Source organism: Phodopus roborovskii, unplaced genomic scaffold, assembly GCF_943737965.1.
Source record: "Phodopus roborovskii unplaced genomic scaffold, PHOROB, whole genome shotgun sequence".
Lineage (NCBI taxonomy): Eukaryota > Metazoa > Chordata > Mammalia > Rodentia > Cricetidae > Phodopus > Phodopus roborovskii.
In genome coordinates this window covers 16,012,249-16,039,782 of record NW_026126408.1, presented here as the reverse complement: position 1 = coordinate 16,039,782, position 27,534 = coordinate 16,012,249, and the positions used below count along the sequence as shown (strand labels likewise).

At 44.8% G+C, this 27,534-nt stretch overlaps 1 protein-coding gene across 1 annotated transcript in view; it reads left to right on the top strand.

Annotated features, from left to right (window-relative positions):
- Galnt14 (polypeptide N-acetylgalactosaminyltransferase 14) overlaps positions 1 to 27,534 on the top strand; it is a 217,707-nt gene that overhangs the window by 112,670 nt on the left and 77,503 nt on the right. Inside the window, exon 2 of the mRNA XM_051181849.1 lies at positions 15,957 to 16,126. Within this exon, the coding sequence (XP_051037806.1) occupies positions 15,957 to 16,126 (170 nt within the window). The remainder of the gene's footprint in view (positions 1 to 15,956; positions 16,127 to 27,534) is intronic.

Below are 27,534 nucleotides of genomic sequence, written 5' to 3'. Positions count from 1 at the left end.
TTTTCATAGCATTGCATGACCCTTACCGTTGAATTTACTGTGGATTTCACAACTAAATATAGATTTGCTGTTTTCTCTGTTTTACAGTCCATTCTTGGGGTTTTCACTTTGAACCATCTATTCATTGACTGAATGTTATTATGTCAAACCTGTGGCCTATGGGCTACCTATCTCAGACTAGGTAGGAAAGCATTCCAGTATATTAATAGATGACGGCTTCATGTCACAACCTCAAAGAAGTTCGATACCCTTGATTCCTCCGAACAGTGACAATAGGGGCTGCTATAGATTGTATCTCGAATGTCCCTTAAAGGTTGTATTTTGAAGGGTTGATGCCCAGTCCATGAAGGACGCTAGTGAGGGGGTCATGGAAACCTTTAAGAAGTAGAACCTAATGGGGAAAAGTTAGGTTATTGGGAGAATATCCTTGAAGGGAATGTGGAGGACATAGTCCTTTGCTGTCTCTTAATATTGCTCTAGTATTTGCTCCCTGCCCTGACCTAACACCTCGTAAGAAGCCCCAAAACAAAAGACCCACATGACCATCAACTTCAGTCTCTGAAACCATGAGACCAAAAGAACCTTTTCTCTCTGTAAGTTCATTCTCTCAGGTCCTTTGTCACAGTTATGGAAAAGCTGTTCTAATACAATCTCTAGAACCTAGAGGTCCTAGATGGTGGGGCTGCCATTGTGTCTCCCAGGCTTAAGCTTCAGCCCTTTAAGTGAAATGCTCAGAGTCCTAACTTTGCAGGCATTGCCTCATTATTTTCTGAAAAGCAGAGCTGCTGAGGGTGAGGGTTGGACTGAAGCCAGCTGAATGGTCTCCCTTTTGCTGGTGACTAGTTAGTTCTGCCTGGATGCTTGCTGCTTTCTTTCTTGAATGTTGAGGTTCTGTGCCCAAACCTGGAGATATGAAAACACTTCACACGCAAATCAATTGTTTTGCAGCAAGTTTTTATGTGATGTGTCTTGTTACATTAATAGGTGGATTTGGTCCTTTATATAGTTTTAGAAGCCTCTACCAAAAATGAATACTGTTTCATGGGTTCCTTCTATCCCCGCTTCAGGTTTATGATTTTTCCCAATGCCCGGTAGATCACCTCATCTCTCTTCTTAAGGTTTCTCCTCACTGTTTGCTCCTATCTTTACAGTTACAGTGGCTTGCCCAAGGTACTGCTGCATGTGGGTGGCAAGGCCAGCCCTAGAACTCTTTGGTTGGTAGCAGTAATTAGATTTCCTACGGCGCCTGCTCTGTTCTCAGAGTGTCTGCATTTATTGATCCTGTTCTGTGATTAGTGTTCTGTGGTGCTCCATCTTTAAAAATTTATTTCACTGCTTCATTTTATCATTTATTTTTCAGCTCCTATTTTATTAAATTCACACTAAATAACCCTCTAACATAAAGCCTATTTGGGTGGTGTCCTTCTGTTCTAGTTGAACTTTTCATTTGGTGTATGATGGTGGTTTTGATTTTGTACCTGATGTGTGCCATCCTTTTGTTCATTTGTCTCTTCCTGGAGCCTTACCTGTCTCCCTACAGCCCTCATGGCATTTCCATCCTGGCTGATTACCGTGATTTAGGATGAATGTATTCTTGCTCTCATTCCCACCATATCTGTACCTATTCACTTTTCCCATGAGACAGAATTGATGGACTGGGTGTTCCATGTCTGTCTACCATCTACTTTCCTTGGCCAGAGTGAGGCTGTGTGGAGGCAGAGCTGACCCGAGGCTGTGGATACTTTTAATTAGGATACTCAGCCTCTCTACCAAGTGCCTGGGCTTCAGAGAAGAATCTTACAATCCTCCTGCCTAGGCATATTGTTTAAGGATGAAAGCCTGATCAACAGGCAATTAAATTAAGTGTTATGACATAAGGTGGTACAGGGAGCAGATTTGCTCAGCTTACTTTGAGTAATAATTGAGGCAGTTCCATGTAGAAATGCTAATGTATGAGTTCCAGGATTAAGCCAACTGTACCTTAGAGAAGTTATTCTAACAGCAATGTGAAAAACGAGATGCACGTCTAAAGAGATGGACCAATAGCAAGTACTTATGCTGATCAGCTCTGCAAAGAGAAGATCTTGTCTGTATCAGGAAGCTGAGGCACTTAGGGATGTAAAAGTTGACAAGTAAACAGGCATCCCCACCACCATCCTTTTTATCTTGCCCAACCTCAGTACCATTCTAAGCAACAGCACCCCCTGCCAACCCTTTCCCCTAGTAGGTTTCTAGAGGCATACTCTATGGCCCAGATGGCATGTCTGGGTAATGCATCTTAAAGATGTGTTTTTTTTTTTCTTTTTTTTTTGTCAATCAAGCCAGCACCAATTACAGGGTCCTGTGCACAACAGGCCTCATTAATGTGCTCAACCTGGAATGAGTAGAGGCTGGCAGAGCTGGGGAATTGGCTTAGTCCCTGCTAAGGGACACTTGAGAGGAAGAGAGGAAAGTGTCATTGATCTCTGGGCTTCCAGGTTGGTATCCCCATGTGAGCGCCTTCTGCAGCTCCTCACTGCCTCATCACTGAACTCACCCTTCTGCTCCATAGACACACAGTTATCTTTACTTACCAAGCAAGTGAAATTCCAACTATTGGTTCATTCAGTGCTTGGAGGATAGAGTGCCCATTACTTGCCTTTTTATTAACCTGCTAGAGCTATGAAACAGTGTCACAATGTTGTAGAATAAGCAGCTAAGGCTTCCTCAGATGGGGAAAGATTTTATTATTTGCCTGGGGTCAGGGTCCTTTAGTGGAGAGAAAGGCATATTAGATCTCTTGGATATTTATCTTCCCTCCCTCACTAACTCCCCAGCTCATAGCTCCATTATGTGTTCCAGTCTCAATTTGGTCCATTTCAAGATCTGGGTCAACACATTCCTCCCCTTGAATCTCTCCTAAAGCTCTACTTACTGATCTTCTCTTTCTGGATGCTGGGCCATTGCAGGTTCTTTCTTGGGGGTAGTCCTGTTCTTGGTTACTATTTTCTTACTTAGCTACCCTTGGGCTCTTACAGCTCTCTTTCCATAGCTTTGTTGCTTATGAATGCCATGGGAATGGTGGCCAAAGCCCAGGTTAAGGGGGAATTGTCCATTTAAGGGGTCGCTTATGCAATAGATATTGAAGAACCTTCAATGTCCCAGGATGATGCCTATGACAATAATGGTAAATGAGACAGATACATTGCTGCTCTCCAAAAGGCTACCTCATTGTCAGGGAGGCAGGCATGAGGTACTTCATGAGATGACGTACCCAGTGTAGACTGTTATGATGGATGATCTTGGTTGTCAGCTTGACACACTTGATAAGAAAGAACAAGTGAAGAATTGCCACCATCAGATTGGCCTGTGGACATGTCTACAGGGCATTTTCTTGATTGCTAATAGATGTGGTAGGACATGCCCCATTCTTGGCAGCAGCATCCCTAGGCAGATGGGACAGGGCTATGTAAGAATGGTAGCTGAGTGTGAACCTGGGGGTAAGCTAGTAAGCAGCACTCTTCCATGGTTTCTGCTTTAAGTTCCTTCCTTGGCGTCTTTGCTTGGCTTTCCTTGATGAGGGACTGTAACCTGAAAATGAAATAAACCCTTCTCTCCCCAGCTGCTTTTGGTCATGTTTTTTAATTATAACAAAACAACAACAAAAGCACGAACAACTGTGATTTCCATTTTTATGAAGGATGCAGGCAAGTTTCTTGGATAGTATAGGAGGGGCTTGATTTGGCCTTGAAGACACACGGAAGCCTTCTAAAGGATAGAATGCTTCATTTCAAGTCTGATTAATGAGGAATTGGCCAGATGAAGAATGGTCCAGAGAGTCTGCAAGCAGGTGTAGAAGACTGACATGGGAAAGCTGGTCTTGCTTTACAAATAGCAGTAAGGATGCTGTACCTGGAGACAAAGAGGGAATGAGTCTGGGGTGTTCACAGACCTAGAGCAGACAAAGTCTCAGGACCCAAGGAAGGGAGAGGGATGTGTTTCTGGGTGCTCTGGGAGTTGCTGAGTGTAGTGTGTGTGCCAGAATGGGTGTGATGGGCCTAGATGTTATCTTTGAGAAGACATCTTTGGGAAATGAATTGAAGACACCAGAATGGAAGGCAAGCTACAGAAAATTGGACCCTATTGTAGCACTGGTGGTTGGGATGGTTGCAGAGACGGGGAGGTTAGATGGAAGGATGGAGCTGTATATTGGAGGTAAACTCAACTCAATCTGGTGATGAGTTGTCAGATGTGCATTGCTCAAGTGATCAGGGTGAAGCAGAAAGCAGAAAGCAAGAGAGAAGCGTATGTCCAAGATAAAGCGTAGATAAATGACATGGACTGCTTCAAGGCTGGTGGTCCTACATCCTCATGTGGAAAAGCTTTGATGAAGATGGTACTGATGCATAGACCAGGATTCCACTGGGAAACCTGTTTAGGATGACATGCCAACTTGGGTGGGCCTGTCAAGAACTGTTTGCTTAATACTCAGCACTCAGGAAAAATTTCTGAGCTGTTGGGATCCTTCACTTATTGAAAGCACATTTATGAAAGAAACCAAGGAACGGACCAGAAAAGGAGGTGGATGAGAGGCCAGAGAAGGAGAGGGAATCTGGAAGCCAGGAGCTAGGAACATTTGTTATGAAATATTCCTCTACACTGTGTGTAGAAATGTCAATGTATTTGGCTTAATAAAAGATAAATAGCTAGGCAGGATTGTGGGGGCAGAGAGAATGCTGGGAAGAAGAAGGGTACAGATGTGCTGAGTCGTGAGGAGACACAGGGGATGAAGAGCAAGCAGTATGGGCTTGCAAAGTTCCGAGACATGAAAAGAATGCAGATTAAAAGATATGGGTTAATTTAAGTTATAAGATCTAGTTAAAAACAAGCCTAAACTATCAACCAAGCTTTCATAATTAATAAGAAGTCTCTGTGTCATAAATTGGGAGCTGGTTGGAGGGACAGAGAAAAATCCACTTACAGACATTGCAAAAGGGCTTTACCTGGTGAGTGAATGTTGCTCACGGGGAAGGCAGATGGATGAACCCAACTGTAACTCAGTGCTGGGCACCCAGTAAGTGTTGAATTAATGGTGGTTCAATTTCATTAACACAGACCTTTCTTCACTTGTCCTTTTCCTTTTGAATATCCACAAGCCTTTCCCTCCCTTCCCAGTATATCAAGCTTAAAAAATTAGACATGAATGCACAGAGAAAGTGAACCCAGTGAGGTTGTTGTTGGTGAACTCCAAGGTGTATGCAGCCCAGAGCATTAGTTTCATCCCAGAACTAAGCCATACAAAAGTTTCCTGAGAGCCAATGGCTCTTGTTTAGCAGAGGGCCCTGGGGAACCAATTTTCAAGCTTGTCAAGCATCCTGCTCTGAGAATTACTGAATGGGTACCCCAGCCAACCATGTAGGGAGCCGCCTTCCCCAGCAGGTCTCTGGAGTCGCTGTTGCCCTCCCTCCCCTAGTGGTGTCGACTGCACTGTAATCACACAATTATGATGCCATTAAAATGTCACATTTGAAGAAATTCATGTAAACAAGCATTAACAACCAACTGAAAATTGTAGTCTTTACCACTAATGACCTATTTTCTGTACATGCCACGCCCTCCCACCACCTCTATTCCCTGCCACCTTCCCCAGCCTTGATTTTGGAAGTAGTGAGAAAATTGCAATTGTCTTTTCTGCCTGGAAAGCCTTAACATTTGATGTACTGGGAGAGGCTCTTGGACAGAGCCAGAGATCACTAGGCTGGGTAGGGATGGAGAAGAATAGCCAGCATTGAGTAGCATGGGGGAAGGAGACCAGTGCCAGGGATTCCCACACTCCAGCAGATCTGAGATTCTGAGAGGAGTAGCAAGAAGAAGGCTGATCCTGGGCAGAATGAACAGAGCCAACCCTAGCAGTAGTGAGAAAGTTGAGGGTTGGGTTCGTCTTCCTTCCCTCGGGAGGGAGAGATGAAAGCTGAGAGACCTTAGTCGTTCCCGTGGAAGAACAAAGTGTTAGGAAGAACATGTCTGTCCTTTTGAGTGGAGCTCTGCCCCCTGCTGCTGTGGAGACAGAGGCAGACAGAGGGTGGAAATGGATTGCTTAGAGGAATCTTGTAGTGAGTTCTCTTTACGAAGTGAATTGTGCACCAGAACTTCCCTGGTGAAATCATTATTCTCTTGCGCCTACATAGCAAATCTGCACTTCATAGAACACTGTACTGGGCGATGTGTCTCATTCCAGGAAACAGAGGGATCCACTGTGCCAGGGGAACATAACTTGAATCAGCATACTGGGCAGTCCATTTTAAATGTCCCCCTAGCCCATGGCATCCCCACCACAGGGGCTATGGACAAAGATAGATGTTAACAAGCATGCCATTTGGGGAGAAGCTATTGGTGCTTCCCAGAGTGAGGGAGATGCCCTGGGAATGTTGTTTATATAAGCAGTGTGTCGTATATCATCTTTTGACAGTTCATATGAGACATCCTGGAAGGGTGTGGCTGTGCTGGGGAGATGCTCAGTGTTTGGGACAGGCTTATGAGGCTGTCTTCCAGTTCTACAGCTTACTGCCATTATCACTTCAGGTACCACTCACAGCACTAAATTTGTCCTTGCCTGAGACAGGCATCCCACCCCGTCCAGACTCAGCAGGCATGCTGTTTGAGAACTGTGGGTCCACTTTTGACATCAAAAGAGCCCCATCTATGAAAAGACAGCCTGCAGCTCTCCTGGAATCCCACGAGATAAAGTCGTTTCAAAGTCATTCGCTGCAGCCCACACCTCCATATGTGGTAGCTGACCTAGTTTTGAGGGAGCCAGAGGGTATCTGGATGTCACCTTATTTACCAAGCTGAGAGAAAAATGCACTAGGCTCTAAGCCCTTGCTGCACACAGTATCTCCGGAGATCTATCTTCCACTTCAGAGGCACAGAGAGAGGGAACGAATTTTGCTTAGCTCAGAGCTGGAAGTGTTCTGCTAATGTCACCTTTGGGGAATGGATGACAGGACTTAGGGAACACTTGACTCTGACATTCTCTTTCCAGCCATGTTTCAGGGAAGGGTCGTTCGTCCTGTGGCTGAGAGAAGGTGTCTTAAACTGAGGGTAAAGCTGAGCTTCCACCCAGCACCTCCTCCCTCTGCCTTCTTTTTGCTGTACTATTCCTCCTCATGTGCTGGTCAAGGAAGCCTCTTTAAATGGTCAACACTGGCCTTTATATGTCCTGGGCAAGGGTGAGCATGGAGTCTACATACCTGTGGGTAGACCCAGTGCCCCTGTTTTCTTTGTATGTGGCCTCAGCCAAGTCATTTTCACTTCAGAACACTCAGTTGCCTCTTCATTAAAATGAGGTAATAGTACCTGCCCATGCTTATTCTGAGAATTTGAAAGAGTGACATTTTTAAGTAGAACTAAGCACACAGAAAATGCTATGTATAATTTACTGGGTTCTGCTGTCATTCAGTGGGTGATTCTGCCCAGTAGAGAATTTGTTATAGCTGGAATTCAGTCCGGTTGCTTGGCTTCCCACAACTTCCCATCTTGATTTCTCCCACTAGAGAAATCTTGCTGGGCGTGTTGGTAAAGGCCTGGAACCCCAGATGAAAGACTAAGGCAGAAGAATGGAAATTTAGGGCCAGCCTGGGCTACAGAGTGAGTGCAGAATCAGCCTGCTCAATTTAGTGAGTCCCAATACACACATGCACACACTAAAATAAGACAATAAAATGAGGGTCAAGGGTGTAGCTTGGTAGTACAACTTTTACCTAGCATGTGTGACACTTGGGATTTTGTTCTCAATAACACACCTGGACACATACATTCACACACACACACACACACACACACACACACACACACACACACACACACACACACTTTGCCTGACAATAACTTAGAAGGAAACTTGGGAAACTGTAAACCTTGTTGACCAACTCCTTGGTGAACACAGCTGTAGGCCTGTGCATGGCAGTGCCCCAACATGATCCCAGGGAACTATCAAGTCCACCAGAGTAAAGGGAATCTGAATGCAAGCATATAGCCCCTATACCTTCAGCAAACTCAGGGCCCTTGCATGCCCAATCTTTTACTCTTATACTAGTCTTTCCCCAGAGTTATCTAGCACAGTCCCATATATGTATGTATGTATGTATGTATGTATGTATGTATGTATATATATATATATATATATATATATATATATAAATATCACAAAGCTCAGTCCCCAGCCTTCTGAGCTGATAATAACCTCATATATTAGTTTCTTAAAATAGATTTTTGTCTTATCATTTGCATGGCACTGTGTTCAAACCCACATTTGGGGTAGACAGTTATGCTCTAGGAAGAACTCATATAAATAATGGCCACTCCCCAACAGCTGGACAGTGAGATAAAGCATCCAGTTACTTGTGGATGCCACCAGAGACCCCATTTCTGGCACAGGGAAGGAAGAAGCAGCAAAATAAATCAGCTGAATGTGAATTGCATTTTTCTTCTCCCCATTAGCAATGAGGCTCCAGGAGAAATAATAGTAACCACAGCTATGTTGACAACAGTACTATGTTACATATGCATTATGCTTTACAAGTGACTTTTCATATCTTATCTCATGTCTGAGATCTGATTTGGTCTTGTAAAGCAGGATTGGGGGAAGATGAGTTGTGGCCTTGGCATAGAGAGAGAAAGTAGCTACACAGAGATATGAAGGAGAAGCATGTTCGGGATAGCCTTGGTCTGTAGTATATGGTGCTAAGCTAAGTCAAGCTCTGTCCCTGGGCTGTGTGTCCCCATTCTCCCTGCCCTCTCCCCAGCATTAACCCTGTAGCCTGCATTCCTGTCTAGAAAAACTGGGTTGAAATAAACAAGAGGACACAGCTCTTACCTGAACCTTTCCTGCTGGTTTTGGCTTTCTTGACTCCTTTCCTTTCGTTCCATTGATGTCAGCCTGTGCACATGTTTCATTTCACTCCAAGGGAGGTTTAAAACCACACAACTAGGCAGGTGAGCAGTAAGGACAAGCACCCCCCCCCCCGCCACACACACACACACACACACACACACACACACACACACACACACACACTACTCACTCACATTTCTGCTCCCTGTGACCCTGGCTGTGCTCATTCCTGACCTCTACCAGGTACTCTGGTTCACCAGGGCCCCTGGAAAATTGCTTGGCCCCGCAAGCTATTTTTTTGCAGCTGAAGGCTTTCTGACGATGCCTTAAGATATCTGCTAGATCTTTGCAGCAGGCTAAGAAGGGGTGGGAAGCCTGATTTTTTCCTTTTAAGGGAGAACTCTTTTCTCACTGAGAAACTCAAATTTTCATTATTCTTTTTATCCTTCCAGAAGCAACTTTTAAAAGACTTGGATTCTGACTAAGAGACCCAGCCCCTCCTGGAGGCTACTCTGGCTTTGTTGCCAGGCCATCCTGGGAGAATCTGTCCTCTTCCCTCACACCTCTATGCCGTCTCTCACACATCAGCCTTCTAAAGCCATCTCCATTCTGATGTGGTGACCTCATTCCCTAAAGAACTCAACTGTGTATCCCAGAAAACTGTGTGTGTTTGTATGCAGTTTCTCCAGGCAGGGGGAGGCACTTTTCCAGGTTACTTTCTCTTTTCCCCTCCTTTTTCTCCTGGGAGCTGGTTCCTTCTCTTAGTGAACACTTTTCTGCAGTCCATACCTCCTGAATGGACAGGTCAACCCTCCTGACTCAGGGGCTTCCCAGGTCCTAGTGGAGAACTTACTGCATCAGTCTGTATACAGAAAGAGGAGTCCTGGTTGCTGGATGGATAGTAGACACCAAGCAGTCAGCTCTTTCTCTCTGATGTCTATCAGCAGCTGAGATGAATTCCTCAGCCAAGTGACACCCAACTGGCTATGCCTGTTTCCACGGGACCTTTGGGTTTTGATTCCAGTGGTGGCATTTATGGCCCTTGGAGAGCAGGAAGCAGATCCATCAACATTTGCCATCACATGCCTTGGCATGGGCCAAGAGGCTTTCCTTTTTGCCATCATGCTGACTTTGACTTTGCTGGCAACTCCTGCCATGCTAATTAGGAAGCAAATTAAACTCCATATAGGGTCCACATTGTGTGAGTCCACCCCTCCCCCACGCCTCCGATCCAGAAACAAAAACTGGGCTTCTATCCATTCAGCTAATCATATTATATTTCACATTTGGAGTTTTTCAGCCAATTATAATAATTACTGGAAGTTCTCTACTTCCTGGAAGCTGGAAGCATCCCCCAACATTGTGTTCCCATGTGGTGTGCAGTTGAAATGTGGACAGAGAGCCCATACATGGGGGGCAGCCATGGACAGGGGAGAGAGACTGCTCTTGTCAGGTCAAATGAAGACAAGCCAGTGTTGGAAAGGGGTCTAGACACAGTGTCCCTGTTAGCTTATCCCCCCCACGATGGGCTAAGAAGTTTGAAACTCATAGCACCTGTGTTTTGTAGAAAGTAGCTGGTCTCGTGACGGAGAGGAAAAAAGTGATTAAAGGGGGAGGTGCATGAGGGGAAACTCACCCCTGTTGAGTCATATGCTACCTCATTTGGTCTGAGAAATAGCCCTTCCTCCTCTATTATATGTTCACTCTGTCTATCAGCCCTTTAAGGTGTGATGCTCCTATAATTAAAATTAACCATTAAGCTATAACATTGAAGAAGCAATTGCCTAATTTTGAGGCAAATTTAAATTTATGGCCAGCACCTGAAATTAAATGAATACTAAGGAGAAGAGAGAAAACCCTGTGGAAGATAAATAGAAAGCCAAGTGGGATATTGACTTGATCCTTCTCCAGTGCAAGGTAATTTGGCTTCTAAAGTGAGTTAGATCATAATAAATTAAATTTAGATTTCTGCACATCAATTAAATAACTCCCAAGACAGAATTCCAGTGAGAAGGAGAGGTGATAATACATGGAAGAAATATGAAAATGAAGATCTGATCTAATAATCTATAATTGATGTGCTGTCCCTTGGTAAGGATTTTCCGGCTCTTCCCTTTGTCAGGTCAGCCAGGCTGGCTGGCCTCTACTTGATTGGAGCTTGTCCTAACCATTGGCATGAGTGTGTTCCCTATAGTGGTTTCCTTCCAGGGTCATTCCCTGTGTTCGGATTCATATCAGCCATGTGGAAGGCATGGGGAATTGTGCTGCACCTCTTCCCTATTGGTTGTCCTTGGAATAGCAAGGCCACTTCCTTCTGGCTGGATGAGAGCATAGGAATGAATCAATCCTTTTGTATTTTTATGAGGGGCTGACTGACAGGAAGGAGAAAAGACCAGTGTTTGAATAGTACATCTGTTGATATGGAAGAGACACCACTGTTGATACAAGAAGTATTAGATGAGGACAAAAGGCCCTAGGTTTAACCCCATCCCAACACACACACAAACACACACACACACACACACACCCGGGGGGTGGGGGGGGGAGATGCACAGGTTCAGTCTGAGAGTCTTAGCTGTGTGAACCTTATAACCTCTGTTTTCTTGTCTATAAAATAGAAGCGATGTAGCTGGCCCACCCGCTTCAAAGGTGAAATAAATCATTATTTTATTACTATCCAAGGGAAGGTACTTTGCATGCTATCAGTGTTTCTCATTGTCCTGTGTACTGACTTTTGCAGGTTATACTTTTCAGTGCTCAAAGTTCTGTTTGGTCTTTTGGGGATCTATCTGGTCATTTGTTTCATTTATCTTTCATTATTTTTTTACTACTTTAATTTCCATTTATTTATAGTTGTGTCTGTACCGAATCTCCAGGTTCCAGGTTGGTGGTGTTCTCTGTTGGGATGACTCCTGTATCTGGGATCCTTGGAGGATCTCAGTGTGCTGATAGTTTGTCCTGCTTTCTCTCTCTCTCTCTCTCTCTCTCTCTCTCTCTCTCTCTCTCTCTCTCTCTCTCTGTCTGTCTCTCTCTCTCTCCCCTCAGTTTTTCTTTTTCTTTTGTTTTTCAATTTCTTCATCAGCAGAACCTTGTTGGAGTCCCAGGGACTAAATGACAGATGCCTTCTCCCAGCTCGGATGTGCATTTCTGTCTCCTGAGAGTCGGCTGCTCTTGTAGAGGACCCAATTTCAATTCCCAGCACCCACACGATGGCTCTCAACCATCTGTAACTCCAGTTCCTGGGGATCTGATGCCTTCTTCTGGCCTCAACTGTCACACATGTGCACACACATGCACATAGGCAAAAGATTCACGCATATAAAATAAACCTAAAAGAAATGTTTAAAAGGAAGCAGCAATGATGGGAAGCTGGGCCTTGGTGTCATCTCTTGGGCAAGCAAACATCTTCTAGTATCTGAGGCAAGGCTTGGATAAAAGCTGCACCAGAAAACATAAAATTGTCCAAGGATAAAGGGGAGACATCTAGGGACTGAGGATGGTGGAGTAGACCACACATATCTATATATGAACGCGATAGAGTTTGGCTTGCTTGTAGAGATAAATCTGAGATTGTTTCTCATGTAACACAAGTAGGACAGGACATACCTACTACTACACAAGGACAGAGAAGACAAGGAAAGTAGGCTGTGACCTCACATACAGTTGCAACCAATAAGACACATGCAGAACCAGGTACCAGTCATCCTGCTTCCATCGAGGATGAGAAGCCAGAGACAGGGATCTTTGAATGCATTTTTAACCCTGCAGCAGTGTCTACAATGGTTTTCTGTTCAGCTTTTCCACTATAATTTTTTAAGGAGAGCTGTCTTCCTTGAGAATGGCGAGGGTTTAGCAAGAAGGGTGAAATAAAGTAAAGTATAAGTGGCACGTGGCAAGCATCACTCTAAGAAATGAAATTTCATAGAATACCCATCAGTACACATTTAATGTGGAAGTTAGCCATTATGGAGGGCACTGTCCTAGTACAGAAAGTTTCCCACAGGCTCTGAGGTCCTTGCTGAACCCATTTTGACCCTTTAGTATGTGTTTTACCCCCCTGTTATCTGTCTGTGGAGGTGGGAGCTTTTGCAGTAGGATTAAGTCGGTGAACCTATCACTTGCAAGTTGATGAGCTTGTGCAAGCCACCTACTGATTCTTTTAAGTAGATCCCTCCCTGCACAGATGGGGATCTATGCTTAAGGAATCTGTGACAATCCATGTGCACATATACAACATAAAATGTTACTGTTATCGTTTTGAAGACACCTTCACCAGTATATAATACATTCAGATGTCCCCATGGGAGAGATCAGCTCCCAGTACAGGCTGTCCCCCTTGAGGGGGATTTCAGTGCAGTAAGCTGTGAATGAGTTCTACACATGTGACATATAAACATCCTGAGAGGTACAGTCCCCTCCAAGGTTGTCTCCTACTGGCTATTCATATGATTTATCCTGCTGGCTGCTGCCCTTGCATTCTGGGGACAGAATTCTAGCTGAGTCTTCAAGGCACCTTCTCTATGAAGACAGTGCCTAACAGAGATACCAGGGATGCTTAGCTGCCCTGTGGGTGGAGAGAGCCAGGCCAGGAAATCTCTGGTTTCCTGCCCTCATGGCTTCATGCCTCTACTTGATGCAAATGGAGTATGGCCTGGAATGAAACTCAAGAGATGGGTTACACGTTGCCTTTGCCCAGCCTCCTGTTGCCATGGGTACCTGGTCCTCCATCTGCTTGTTCAGCCGCAAGACCCCAGTTCAGACATCAGGATTGACCAAGGTCATTTCCCAACTGGTCATTTTGTGGAAATTTGCATCCTTCTACTTCATCTCACATATGAAGCCAGAGTCATTTTCCCTATTGCCTACTTTCTAAGACTCAGCTGTTTTCCTTTATGCATTTCCCCTGGATAGTTCATTTTATACCAATGTAACTGGGTCCCAGGATGCTCAGGCATTTGGTCAAATATCATTTTGGAGATGTGACCAACAACAGATCTTGTCGGTCTCATAAGTACACAAGCAAATTCTTTATAATCTATAAACATTTCCTTTTTCTCATTACTAGGGGTTGAATATAGGGCCCCCCACACAGGTCACAGAGGTCTGTGCCACTAAGTCTGGTTCTATAAATTCTTGTACACACATGGACACTACTGGTTCTATTATTCTACTCCACACTCATGAGCGGGCCACCTTTTATCTGCTTTTCTTTACTTTGCATTCCCTACCCATTCTTCAAGATCTTTTGACCCCTATTCTAAGAGCTATTTTGTTTCCTTCACTTCTCTGAAACAAACACATTGTCACTGAGCTTATGTGTTTGAATGGTGCAGGTGTCCCCATGTATGTTTGTGTGTCTGTGCCAATAAACAGGACAGGACCTCTCTAGAACAGGAGCTATTGTCCTCCCTCCCCCCTTTAGCACAGAGCACTGTAAGGGTTACAGCTTCTTTAGAGAATCATAATAAATTAGGTTGGCAATGAGCCAGTGGGAGGCAGTTCTTCAACCCTTCCCATGAGGATGTGATGTCAGGGTTACCCTGGGGTGATGTTCTCACCAGAGGTGACAGTTGTCAAGCTGTGACATTGTGCAGCACAGGTTGTGGGTTTCCCACGCCCACCTTAATCCCCCCTAGCATGTTCTGGAACAGCAGTACCATAAGACACTAATAAAATCAATTATTGGATAAAAATCGCCTGTTTCTAGCGCTTCATTTTATGCTATTAGAGGAAAATGCTGTTTCAAACAGAGATAGCAAAGAGGAATAGAGAGATCAATTACCAGATAAGATCTTACAGTGCCTGAGATGAGCATGCAGACTAGTATAGCCCCTCTTACCTGTCATGGGGACTATGCAACTGTCACTAAGCCTGTTCTGTACCTCCTGCTTGGGTGTCTTGTGTGCAGGAACAGTTAGAATTCTGTGACAGAGTAGCTGGTCTCTTCTCCCTTGAGATGTTTGCAGTGTGAGACCTTGCTCATATGAACTCACAATTTCTGCTCGATAACAATGCCAGCCCCAGGACATAAGCCTCCCCTTTGAGGTCAGCAATAAGTTCTCAGAGGTGCAGCATTTGTGGTTTAGATGGAATTCACAGGTTTGGGTGTTTGGGGGGGGGGTGTAGACTACTCTTTCTTGTGGTAATATCTCTTAGGAAGTGGCTGCCAAGTGCAAGCATCCAGCTTGCCAAGGTTCAGGCCAGGATGCTCAGCCCTACTAGGTGGGTAGAAAGACTGTTGACTATGCATTTGGTGCTGGTGGGGTAAACCAGGCATCATGGACTCTGATGGTAAAGCAGCTGTTCACCTCTCCTGTCCTTGTCGGAAGAATCTGGAAGACTAAGCTCTGCCTCAAAACCTTCCACTGGTGGCCATTATAGTGTCCCTTCTTCTCTACTCTGCCCAGAGAGTTTTGAGTATGAAAAAGTTATAAAAACAGAAGTCACCTTCCATATTCTGAAGTCCTGTGTCCTCATGCACATACTGTGAAGCTTATTATGCACTCTTCCACAAATATTGCCTAAGAGTGGCTACAGGTTCCTGGGTTGGAGAAACAAAGGGCCAAGGTGTCTAGTAGTTCAACACACCACTGTTGATTGATGCCCCACTTCATGAAGCTGCCACTCCTGAAGCAGGTAGGAAAGAATGGTCATATGCAGTCCATCTTGTCTGCGCCATTGCATAGGATGTTCTAACCTCTTCCTGGGAAGATCGGCTCTTGGATCAGGGTGCTAGAATGCAGGCCCAAGTCCTGCCACTTCCTAAGTGTGGATCTTGGGCAAAGTGCTTACGTGAGGCTGAATTCTCACCTTTTAAGTTGGAAATTTAAGCAAATGTGTGAGGTTTATGTAAGATCATGAGGTCTATGGTCCTAGCACAGTACCTGGTATGAGGTACTTTATTACCACTGTTCTGTAGGTGATTGTTATTGCTGATGTTTTCACTGATATTCTGCCCCTGGCCCCATGTTTGAGCTCAGCATTGCTAGATAAAAGCCTAGTCTCTGATTGTTTGCTGACAGATGGATGGGAGCTAGTGGTGAGCAGGGAGCCTTCTCACAGACTTTCCATTCATGTCACACAGCCTTCTGATGCGGATTGGGATGACCTATGGGAGCAGTTTGATGAGCGGCGGTATCTGAATGCCAAAAAGTGGCGCATTGGCGATGATCCCTACAAGCTGTACGCTTTCAATCAGCGGGAGAGCGAGCGAATCTCCAGCAATCGGGCTGTCCCAGACACACGCCATAAGAGGTACTTCCTCCTCTTCCCATGTAGGTACCTTACCCTTCTCTGTGGTCAGGACAAATCAGCACAGGCTTGATTTGGAGGGCCCATGGTACTTGGCACCCAGTGCCAGGAGCTGTGACAGATGAATCAGTTTCTGCCAACAGACACTAAAGTGACATGATGGAGTAATTTATCTGTGCTACTCACTGCTTATTGCCACAAACCATCCCACAGACCCTGATTTCTACTTGGAGGCTGAAGAGAGTGAGAGGTTCACATAGAGGGTGTACCTGCCCCTCACTTGGTGAGCATCTTTGGTGCTGTATTCTATAATATTCACGGAACAGTAAAAGGCTGGGCCTGGCTTTCCCTGGCCATGTCCCATGGCCCAGCCTGGCTTTCTAAGTGGAAGGACATGACAGGTACACTCTCAGGAATCTAGATCACTGTCTCTCCTGTCATTTGAAGTCCTTTCTGTAGCAGCCCATGGGCATTTTTCCATATGAGAAGAAAATCTGAGGGGCCTCTTCACTTGCCATTGGTTTCCCATCTGCCTGCCTAGAGGCCCATTCCCACAGCCTCCTTGCTGCCACTGGCTTGAATAGGTCACCGCTCCAGAAGGCGACAGAAAGCAATGTAGAAAGTTTAGTTTCCACACAAAGAGGCTTTGTGAAAATGATGCTGCGTGGCCTCGTCAGCACGTGCTCCTACAGTCCTGGTAGTCCCTATGCTTCCCACTGAGGTTGGAGAAAGCAATTTGGCCTAACTCTATTTTCCCCTCTCAGCCTCCATTCTTTGGTCCAGACATGTCAAAGAGTCACATGGAGATGACTTGTATTTGTCCATGACACTGACTTTGCACTCACTCCAACAGCAGTGTGGCCACTGGGGTGGAAAAGGCTCAAAGGCAATTCAACTGGAAGGGTATAGTATTGACTTAAGGTATAGAGTATTGCTTCAGACTCTAAGCTTTGCCTATTGCTTGTTTGGGTCCCCATGTTGTAGGAAAAGGGATTTGTATGCAAAGGACTTTTATAATGACAGGCTTTTTATATTGGTGATTCTTGAGCATGCACTATGTGAAGACATGGAGACATTCAACTCCTTGTTAGTTACTATCATTACCTTGTGGAGCTGGAGTCTTGGTGTCCACATGAATGCAGCATGCGCACAGTCTGGATGATAGCCTGATTTCCTCTAACTCTGACCATCTGTAGATTTAACTCTTCTTCAAAGGTGACATGAGAGTCTACCTAAGCAGTAGTGCCCTTATCTCCTATAGTCAGAGGAATCCTCCCCGCTACTCGCCTAAACTGTCTTAAAGTCAGAGTCCCATTGAAATTCTTTTTAATATTGTGATTTAAATTCCCTGGCCCTTGTCCTATTACTCCTCTCTAATCAACATTTAAATATCAAGTTATATTTCCTTGAACAGAAACTGTGTGGGAGAACAGGAAGAGAGAGAGAGAGAGAGAGAGAGAGAGAGAGAGAGAGAGAGAGAGAGAAGCCCTATTGGGTCTCAGACAAGTAGTTGCTTCCTTGTTCTGATTCAATATGCTATGCCTCCCACCCCTGCCCAGGAAGGAAATGGGAGCTGTTCTAGGCAGGAGAGGTACTGGTGTGACAGTGAGAGCCCTTGGAGGGTGGCAACACAACTGCTCTCAGCCACTGGAGGATGCACTAGGAGCTCACCAAGCAGTTGAGCGTGTTGTTTTCTGTATTCTCACTTGCCTCTGATCTGCAGAACAGAAATGAACATTTGTACAAAGGCCAGACTTGTGGTGGCAGGCAATGCAATGCTGAGCTTGTCCCCCCCCCCCCCAAAGAGCCCATCTGGACAGCCAGCTCTGGTATCTGCACCTATCCAGGACTTGTCTATTATAGAATGGTGATTTGCAGGGAGACAGCAAGAAGGGCAGAAGCGATTGACACAGAATCCAGACACCCTTTGAGAAGACAAAAGGGGATGTCTGTCTCAGGGCAACAGCCTTACCCTGCAGGAGTTAGAAGTGTGCTACTTGGAGAATTCTGGACTTGGGGACTCAAAAAAGCCTAAGAGTGGAGATCAAAGGGCTCAGAATTGGGTGGGTGCCTAGGACCAAAAGTCATCTTGGGAGCCTTGAGCATTCACTGAGTGGGAAGTTCTAGACTGGCACTATGGCAGGTACCAACTGGACCTGGATTATCTAACCCCAGGCTGTAGAGTGCTGCCCTCTGCTGGTGGTACTCATGTGCTCTTGAGAATCCTAGAGCATGCCTGCAAAGTTCTGAAACCCACACCCCCATCAAGTTGTGAACCAAAAATATCTTTCCCATATAGCTTTTCTGGAGGACAAAATTTCAATGAGGATCCCTGCTGTAAACCTGGCTGTAAGGAGTAGGGTTTTTCCTCCCGCCGCCGGTCTTGTCCTGTCGCCGCGCCAGCCCCAAATAACACACAGAGACTCTGTATTTGATATTATGCTGTTGGCCAGTTACTACTTTCTTATCGACTACCTCTGTCTTAAGTATTAAGCCATTTGTGTTAATCTATGTATTTCCACGTGGTCTTCTTACCGGGAGCCGGCTGCAGCATACTGATCTCTCCAGACTCTCCATATTGACCCCTCCTTACTACTTCCTCTTTCTTCCTTGTCTCCTAGTCCCTCCTATCTTCCTTTCCTATTGGCCAACAGTGCTTTATTCATTAACCAGTATGAGAAACATATATACAGAATGGCATCTCCCATCACTTGGCCTTGCTTTTTATCCAGATCTTCAAAGATGAAATGAAAATATTTATCACCAGTCCATCATCAGCAATAGGTCAGGCCAGACCTCCTGTGTAAAGCAGAATGAAGTTGAAAGCAATGTAAGAGGGTCATCAGAGGGTCATAATAGGGTTCTTTGGGATCAGACAGGCATTTCTCATCCTGTCTATGCTGCTGGTTAGATGAATGGACTCACTTTCTCCACACCTCGGTTTCCTCCTTTGAAAAGCAGGAATAAAAATAACAGTAATGATCCCACCTGATTCACTTGTCGTAAGGATCAAATAAAATATGTAGACAGCATTGACCTATTTTATAGTGAAGATTAAAGAAATCCAGTGCAATGATGGCTAAACCTCATGTGGAAGAGGAACACTCTAGAAGAAAACCAGAGATGGCTAAACAGGCTAATGAAGCACCAGCCCACAAGCCAGAATGAAGATGGCAAACTGACAGGTGTGACAGTGGGGGTAGGAAAGAACAGAGGTGAGGTTCAAGGTCAGGCTCAAAGCCAGAGAAATGAGGCTGAGCAACAACAGAGAGTGGCATGTTGGCTATTCAGCATCAGTCTAAGCAGCTCTCAATCCAGGCTTCTCATGAGAGGTACTCGAGGAGCCTTTTAAATATGTTGATATCCAGACTCCAATCAACTCAAGTGTGTCCTTCCTCAGCTCCCAAGTGACTCTAATGAGCAGCAAGACTTGAGGGCAGCCACTCTGGGTAAGGACTTCCCAAGCTTAAACAGACAAACAGTTAAGTCATCTGAGGATTCTCTCTATCCAGCTCAGCAGATCAAGCTTGAGGGTCTGCATTTCTTTTCCTTGTTTTAAGTTATTCTTTACAATTTATTTATGTGTGTCTGTATGTATGAAAGAGTGAATGCCACTGTGTTGGAGGAGGTCAAAACAGGGATTAGATCCCTTAGAACTTGAACTATTGGTAATAGTGAGCCACCATGTGGGTCCTAAGAATCAAGCCTGGGTTCTCTGGAAGACCAGCAAGTGCTCTTAGCCACTGCACCTTCTCTTCAATTCTGAGATTCTGTGTGTCTAACATATTTCCCAGTGACAGTGATGACTATGGTCTGTGGGTTACACTTTGAATAGCAAGGATTCACAATGGCTTTCAAAGTCTGGTTCTTCAGACCAAAGGGCCAACAGCATCAGCATCAGATGGGAATGTGTTGGAAATGCACATTCTTAGGCTTCACTCAGAGAGCTTGGAGTAAATCCTAGCTATCTGGCTTGGCAAGAGATTCTGAGGGCTGTCAGTTAAGAAACTATGAAGCATAGGCTAGCTTCTGTGGTTTGGATGAAATCCATGTATGAGCTGGTGTTATCAAAAGGCTCCAGGTTTAAGGAGAGAATAGAGACCCTGGGATAAATGTACACAACAGCTATATATATATATATATATATATATATATATATATATATATATATAGTGTATTTCTCCCTCTGTCCAAGTGTCAGGGCTTCTGGTTCTGGCCTTGTAGAGGCTGACCTTTCTTGTTTCCTCTTTCCCTCTACCTTCACCCACTCCTAAGAAGTGTCTTACTGCAGTGTAACTCCTTACCCCATGGCCAAGTGACCTATACTGGTTGCCTGGCTCATTCCTAGACTGAGCCCCATTGATGCTGGCTTTGCTCCTGCTAAACCAGTTTGCATCCCTATCCTGTTTCACGGCAAAGGTCCTGCTAGTTCTGCTGCCCGTAGAGTAAGGAACACATTGAACACCTATTATGGTGCCTGTTGTGTGATGGGGATACAACATCTGTTTGTTGAATAAATAAAAGAGAAAGATAGACCAGAAAGACCATCGACTACTCTCTCCCATCTGTCTTCCATACAGAGAGGAGAAGGGGAGCTAAAAGAAGTCCTTCTCATTATCCATTGGCCCTTAGGAGTTTCATATGAGAGACAGGGAGAAGAGTCACAGAGTTAAAGGAAAAAGGCTTTTTTCCCCTTGAAGAATTCTCATTATTGAAAAGAGAAGAGTGAAGAAACAGCATGTGGGAGGGGTCTGAGCTTATTAAATTTGCTTCCAATTTTCTTACTACAGTAATTGGATTCTGATTTATAGTAAGCGTTTGGACAGCGCCTGGAACAGACAACTATTAGCTGGGCATTAGAGCAAGAGCTGCCAAGTGGGTGCTGTTGGAGTGAATTGCCTCAGAAGCTAGAGAAGCCAGGTGATGGGGAGGGGTGGGAGGAGGAAGGCAGATGAACTGACCAAATCCTTGGGTACTGTCCTAGTGATGGTGCAATAGCCAGAATGGTGAAGAAAGTGATGGACCCCTTACATATTCACACACCCTACCCCTCACATCCATTTGGAATGATGGTGACAGTATTGAAGCTGGGGCTTGCTACATGCTTTAGACAATGCATGTCTCTAGAGAAAAGTAGGAATGAGGGTTACAGAATGACTCCTGAAATATCCCGGCCCCTCCCCATTCTCCATCTTCTTTGCAAAGCATTGGGCTGGATAACTTTCACTCATACTGTGATCCATCACATCATCATACAAACATGGACTGCTGTGACCAGCATCAGTCAGATTTTATGGTCCAGCCATATACAGTCACCTGCTAGCTCATCCCACTTCAACTGAACAGAGCACTGGGCATCCTAATCCAAGCTTTTCCACTTCAGGAATGTTGTTTTGTCAGCAACTCAATCTCTAGGTCACTGCCTGGGTCCTGTGGTCACAATGATGAATAAGACATGGAAGATATAGAGATAGAGAGATATAGATGTCACATGCTTGGTAGGAGGTAGTGGTGTGCCTTGCAGAGAAAACTCAGTGTAAGAAAGAGATAACTTTAGCTGAGCTAAGAGTCCAGGAATATTTCTCCAGAATTCTTCTATTCATAACACAGTGACTAGCCCAACAAAAAATACCTGCCTTCCAGTTATGCTACCTCAACCCTGTTATAGCAGCTAAATTTGTCATCATCCCAATAGTTCATAAAATATCTGGCAAACAAGCCATCAAATGGAGACATACACCTCAGGTGTGTGTGTGTGTGGGGGGTATTTTGATAAAGCCAATGTAGAGTTTTACCGTTGCCTGGCAATGACTATTATGGGATTTCTTGGATGGCAGGGCAGCAGGTGTCTGGGTGGGCTATATAGAGGTAGAGCTAGGGAAGCTTCATTAGGTCTCCCCCCTGGCCTGGCTGGGTTTGATTGCTTCCTTCTGGCATATTCTCCCAGCCTTTCGTCCAGTGTGGAACTAAATGATAAGAACCAGTGGGGCGCCCATCGCTTGCCTGGAGGGAAAATTCCACACTTTGATCCATCTCACCAGGAAGACATTTTTCCTTGCTCCTTTTCATCCTGGGAAATGAAGGGGCAGTGGCCCAGTCTCTGAACGCATTTCTCCTTCCTTGTATTTATTCGGTTGGAATGGCTGTCAAAGATCATCATCATTTCTCTCCTCGAGCTCGTCACTTAGCAGTAATAGGATAAGAATCTTTACGACTGGAACGGCTAAGCGTAAAAAATGTTCATATTCCCTCAGAGTCAAGGCTGTTCCCCTAACTCAGCACTGAGTTAGTAATTCTGCAGCAAGGCTGAGAGGAGGGGAGGGAAACCCATCACAGACACTTAGCTTTTGCAAACAAGCTCTTCACATCTGCTACTTCCCAGGCCCCCCCCATGAGAACCATTTTTCAGGACAAGATGAGAGCCCCTTGATGGTGTCTTTTGTATGCTTTGCTTGAAGTCCAAGCTGCTCCATGGGAGGAAGGGAACCACAGGAGGAATTTCAGAGCTGGAAGTGGCTGTGCAGTTAGGTTGAATCAGCAGGCCAGGGCACTTGACATTATCATCTATAGTGATGTGATGGGTCATCTTCATTGTCACCTCGATGAGACTTGGAGTTCCCTAGGAGACACCTGTAAGCATGGCGGCGAGGATGTTTCTAGAGAGGTGTAACTGAAGATGGAATGCCAATCCTGAATGCAGATGGACATCCCATGGGCTAGGAACTTACACTTAAATAGAGCAGGGAGGAGGGTACAGTAGTGCTTGTCCTGTAATCCCAGCACTTAGGAGAGAGAGGCAGGCAGGGAAAGTCCAGGGCTACCCTCAGTTATATAGAAAGTTTGGAGTGGGTTACAGGACACTTAGACTCAAAAAAGATTAAATCAATTAATATTTTAGAAGGAGGGAGCAAAAGGAGCATCCACATTCACTGTTCCATGCTTCCTGGTCTTTCTTTGGAGGTGGTGGAAATGCATAGTCATAGCCGAGAGCCTTCCCACCATGCCACACCTTTCCCCTCATGGTGGACTGCATCCTCAAACTGTGCTTCAAAATAAGACATCCTTACTGAAATTGCTTCTTCTCATATATTTTGTCACAGCTATGAGAAAATAAATTAATACAAGAGTCTTGATATAATCTCCCCATGGAAGAGGGAGGATGAACCACTGGAATGGAGTCTTGCTTTTTATTCCTGTCCCCAGATTCTTTGAATGTTGAGTCTGTAGGTCTCTTCTGCCATTACTTGCTCTGACTTCCAGATCTTCCAAAGGAACAATTTATCAGTCTTCAAAAAAGGATCAAGTTAGGACACTGGCTAATGAGAATTCATGTTGATGAACAACGTTAGCGAATTTGTTTTATTACACCTCATTTCCTAGAAAATCCCACCAACTTTGGCCCTGCATTGTGCATGTTACCCACTTATTTTTTTCATGATTCATACTTTCAGTTTATTCAGCCAACACTTGTATTTAGAATTTTCCACAGGTCAAGTTCTGGCTTAGGAATGGGTCCCCGTGGGTCTCAGATATAGATTTCATTGAGACATCTCTTCTTGATTTAATCCAGCACCCCTACCTTCCCCTCTCTCCCAGGTTTTAGTCTGACTATTTCTGCCTTGGTCAGGTAGTGGAACATAGGGGCTAGAAACATTTCTGTGAATAAAGGAGAGTGGGCCTGTGTAGAAGAGGGAATCTATAGCCTTCAGAAGTAGAAGGCATCTTAACTATAGCTGGTAGGACCTATGGGTCTTTATGATTGCACCAGGGGATGGGCATATTGGAATAAGGGCACAGGAAGCTATCAGGAGAGTCAGTGCTTTGTTGACTCTACCCAGTTTAGAGAATGAGATGATGGAGGGAAGGAGGAGGAAAGGAACATTCTGGGAGAGAAGCTTACAGTCATGTTCAGCAAAGTCTTGACTTTAGGAGAAAAGACTTAAGAGTTAACTCAGCAAACAACTAGAAGGCTCAAGTTCTTATGTTACCATTACCCTATTATTACCATGGCAATGCTGGAGATGTCCTTTTCACATTTTATGCCATAATTGTATGATGGGAGCTCCTGATAGAAGAAAGGAACCAAAGTGGATGAGCAGAATGGGGCCAGGTAGCAATAATGCCCCTGAGGGAGGAGTAGTACCAAGCTGAGCTTGGACCTAACTGGAATCAACCTCAGGGAGTTTGTTGTGGGATCTTAGCAGCAGAGCCCCTAGGGTGGTTCCATGGCTTTCACACTGGGCCATTTGTTCCTAGTTGAGGAGTAAATACTGGTCTTGGGGTAAAGGAGCTGGAGTGGATGTGGGAATGGGACCTGCCATTCACCTCCAGAGCAACTTTTGTGCTTCAGAATGAACACCAGAGTGGGTTACTGAGACCTGGGCATATCCCCAAAAGTAGAGATGAACCCCACACTTGGATGAGAAGATCCTGACTCAGAAAGGTTCAGGAACCTATCCAAAATTAAACTGAAACTCAAAAAATCAGGTTTTCAAATCTAAGCCCATATATAGCTCTCATTCTCTGGCTAACATAAACCTGTTAGGTCAAGACTACTGAGAGAGAGAGAGAGAGAGAGAGAGAGAGAGAGAGAGAGAGACAGAGAGACAGAGAGACAGAGAGACAGAGAGAGAGAGAGAGAGAGAGAGAGACAAAAGATAGGGACAGACTAAGTCAGATGAACTTGGGCTTTGGAGCAAGAAGAGCCGATACACAAGGATTCAGGGTTTCGCAGTTAAGATAGTCTGATAATTATATTTTACCTTTGCCTGGAGGCACAAAAAGTAACATTTTAACCATCTAATTAAATAAGGAGTACCATCTGCTGTTCTGTCACCTAGGACAAACTGTAACGGGCAGATGACTGACAAAGCATCCTTTGTGGCTTTGAAGTGACTGATGAGTGGCCTTGGTTCTGGGGGCAGATTTCCCTGTCTCCTCCCTGGTTCTGTTTCCCATAGTTCATATAGTTGGAGAATTTGGGCAAAGAAAAGAATTCCATAAAGAGTTTCAAGCATATGTTTAGTGCCACAATGGGAAAGTGATTTGAATTAAGCATTTGCCATGAGGAATTTAGACTACAGATTACTGTGTATAAGGCAATGAGGGATGTATCTGTGGAAAAGCTAATGTTTGCCCTGTGGAATTTTGACTCTCTGGAATAACAGCTCTTCCACCTGGGTACCTGGGAATGCCCTCACTGCCCTTCTGAAGTCATTGGTACACGTCCACCTTAGGGACTACTCCTGTCCTAGAGTCACTATTGCTATGATGAAACACCACGATCTATACAAGTCAGGGAGGAAAGGGTTTGTCTGGTTTATGCTTCCACATCACAGTTCATCATGGAAGGAAGTCCTGCCATGAAGTCCTGTCATGAACTCAAACAGGACAGGAATCTGGAGGCAGGTACTAATACAGAGGACACAGAGTGGTGTGGCTTAGTGAATTGTTCCCCATGACTTGCTCAGCCTGCTTTCTTATAGAACCCAGAACCACAAGCCTAGGGATGGCACACCCACCATGGGCTGGGCCCTTCCCACCAATCATTAATTTAAAAAGTGCTCTACAGCCAGATCTTATGGAGGCATTTTCTTAATTGAGGTTCCTCCTTTCAGATGACTCCAGTTTATGTCAAGTTGACATTAAACTGTCAAGCACAGCAGGTTTTTACAAGCACTTTGTTTAGGTGGGTGCCCAAATCAAGTGTCCCTACCTTATTCCATCTGTTTGTGCCCTTTACCAAAATACCAAGTGGATCTTTACCCTTGAGAGACCTGATTCTCTCTGGGTTATCTTTTGGCATTCTGCCAAATATCTTGAGGCAGTATCATGGAATAAGGAGAGGAATTGGGGTGAGGACAAGAATGCCTGGGTCCTCCCTAAGATAAGGGATCTTTAGCCCCTTTGGTATCTGTGATGGCTAGTCTTGGTTGTTAATTTGACCAAATCTGGAATTAGCCAAAACCCAAGTAGCTGGGTACACCTGTGAGGGATTGTTTTCCTTAGTTAAATTGTTTGAAGTGGGAAGACCCACTTCTAATCTAGATCTTTTGAGGGGAAGAAATTCACCTTTAATCTGGGCCACACCTTCTACTGGCAGCCTATATAAAAGACATATAACTCTCTCTCTTTGCCTGTTTTCTCTTGCTCTTTCTGACAAGTCCATTCCTTCATTATAGCCTACCACTTAGAGATCCTGGGATATATTGAAGACCAGCTGAGGCATGTAACCTCGTGGGCTGAACAACTACTGGTAGTTGGTAGATAGCTACTGTTGGACTAGTTGGACCACAGTCTGTAATCCTATAAATCTAGTATATATGCATATATAACATATATCATATATAACATATATAGAGATATATAGGCACACACACACACACACACACACACACACACACAGAGAGAGAGAGAGAGAGAGAGAGAGAGAGAGAGAGAGAGAGATTCAGTCTATCATTTATGTTCCTCTGGAGAACACTGATGGTACAGCATCCATTTCTGCATATGAACCATAAGTGGAGTAACTGGAGGGTGGTTATTACGGTCACTCCCAGTTCCATCTGCTGCATTATACATGCTACTTCCAGTAAGATTGCATACAGGAACTGACTTAGGGGTGGAATCAGGATAGAAGCTATTTCCAGAAACATGACACCTTCCTGCTTTCAGTATCTTCCCTCCCCCCACACTGCATCACCCTGAAATAATCTTTCCCTCCACAAACTCCCATTCCTAGCCAGACTCAAGGACCCTCCAGAACCATTAGCACTGTCCTTTTATACTGCCACCTTGTCTGTTTCCTCAAGCTAGCCTTCCTCACTAATCATATATGTGTCAGTATGGAGGTCACCAACCTCTCCTGGCCTGAGGCACAGGCTCTAATTCACAGCAGCATCAGGACCATTTGCTGCTGGGCAGGGCATGGTTTACAGGTGGCTATTTAGTACATTGTGGGTACTTGTCTGAATGTATCATCTTGAATAGGGAGCCATAACCTTTATACTTATCTTTAACACCTAGAGACAGTCCCCTTTCCTGCCTCCAGTACTTTAAAGAACTATTGGTTTGTGTCATATGAGGGGTCATGTATCTCTAATGAAGGGAAGAAGCAATGCTAATGGATTGCTTGATGAAATCATAAGGGTGGTAGAATTAGGGCCAGGGTATCTTGACTATTCCTAAATAAAAGGATGGATGATACAGGGCATCCTCCAGGTTAGACTAGTTATGTCTTGTATTTATGTAGGATTTTATATCTCTCATAATGTCCTGTTTGGTCTTGATTGAATGGATGGTGACCGTTTCAGGGAAGGAAGCTGCGGCCCAGAAAGAGGACCTGGTACACTAAGGCAAGTCTAGATTTTCCATCTCTGAGAGTTGGGGAAAAGCATTGCAACTACATTGTAGCT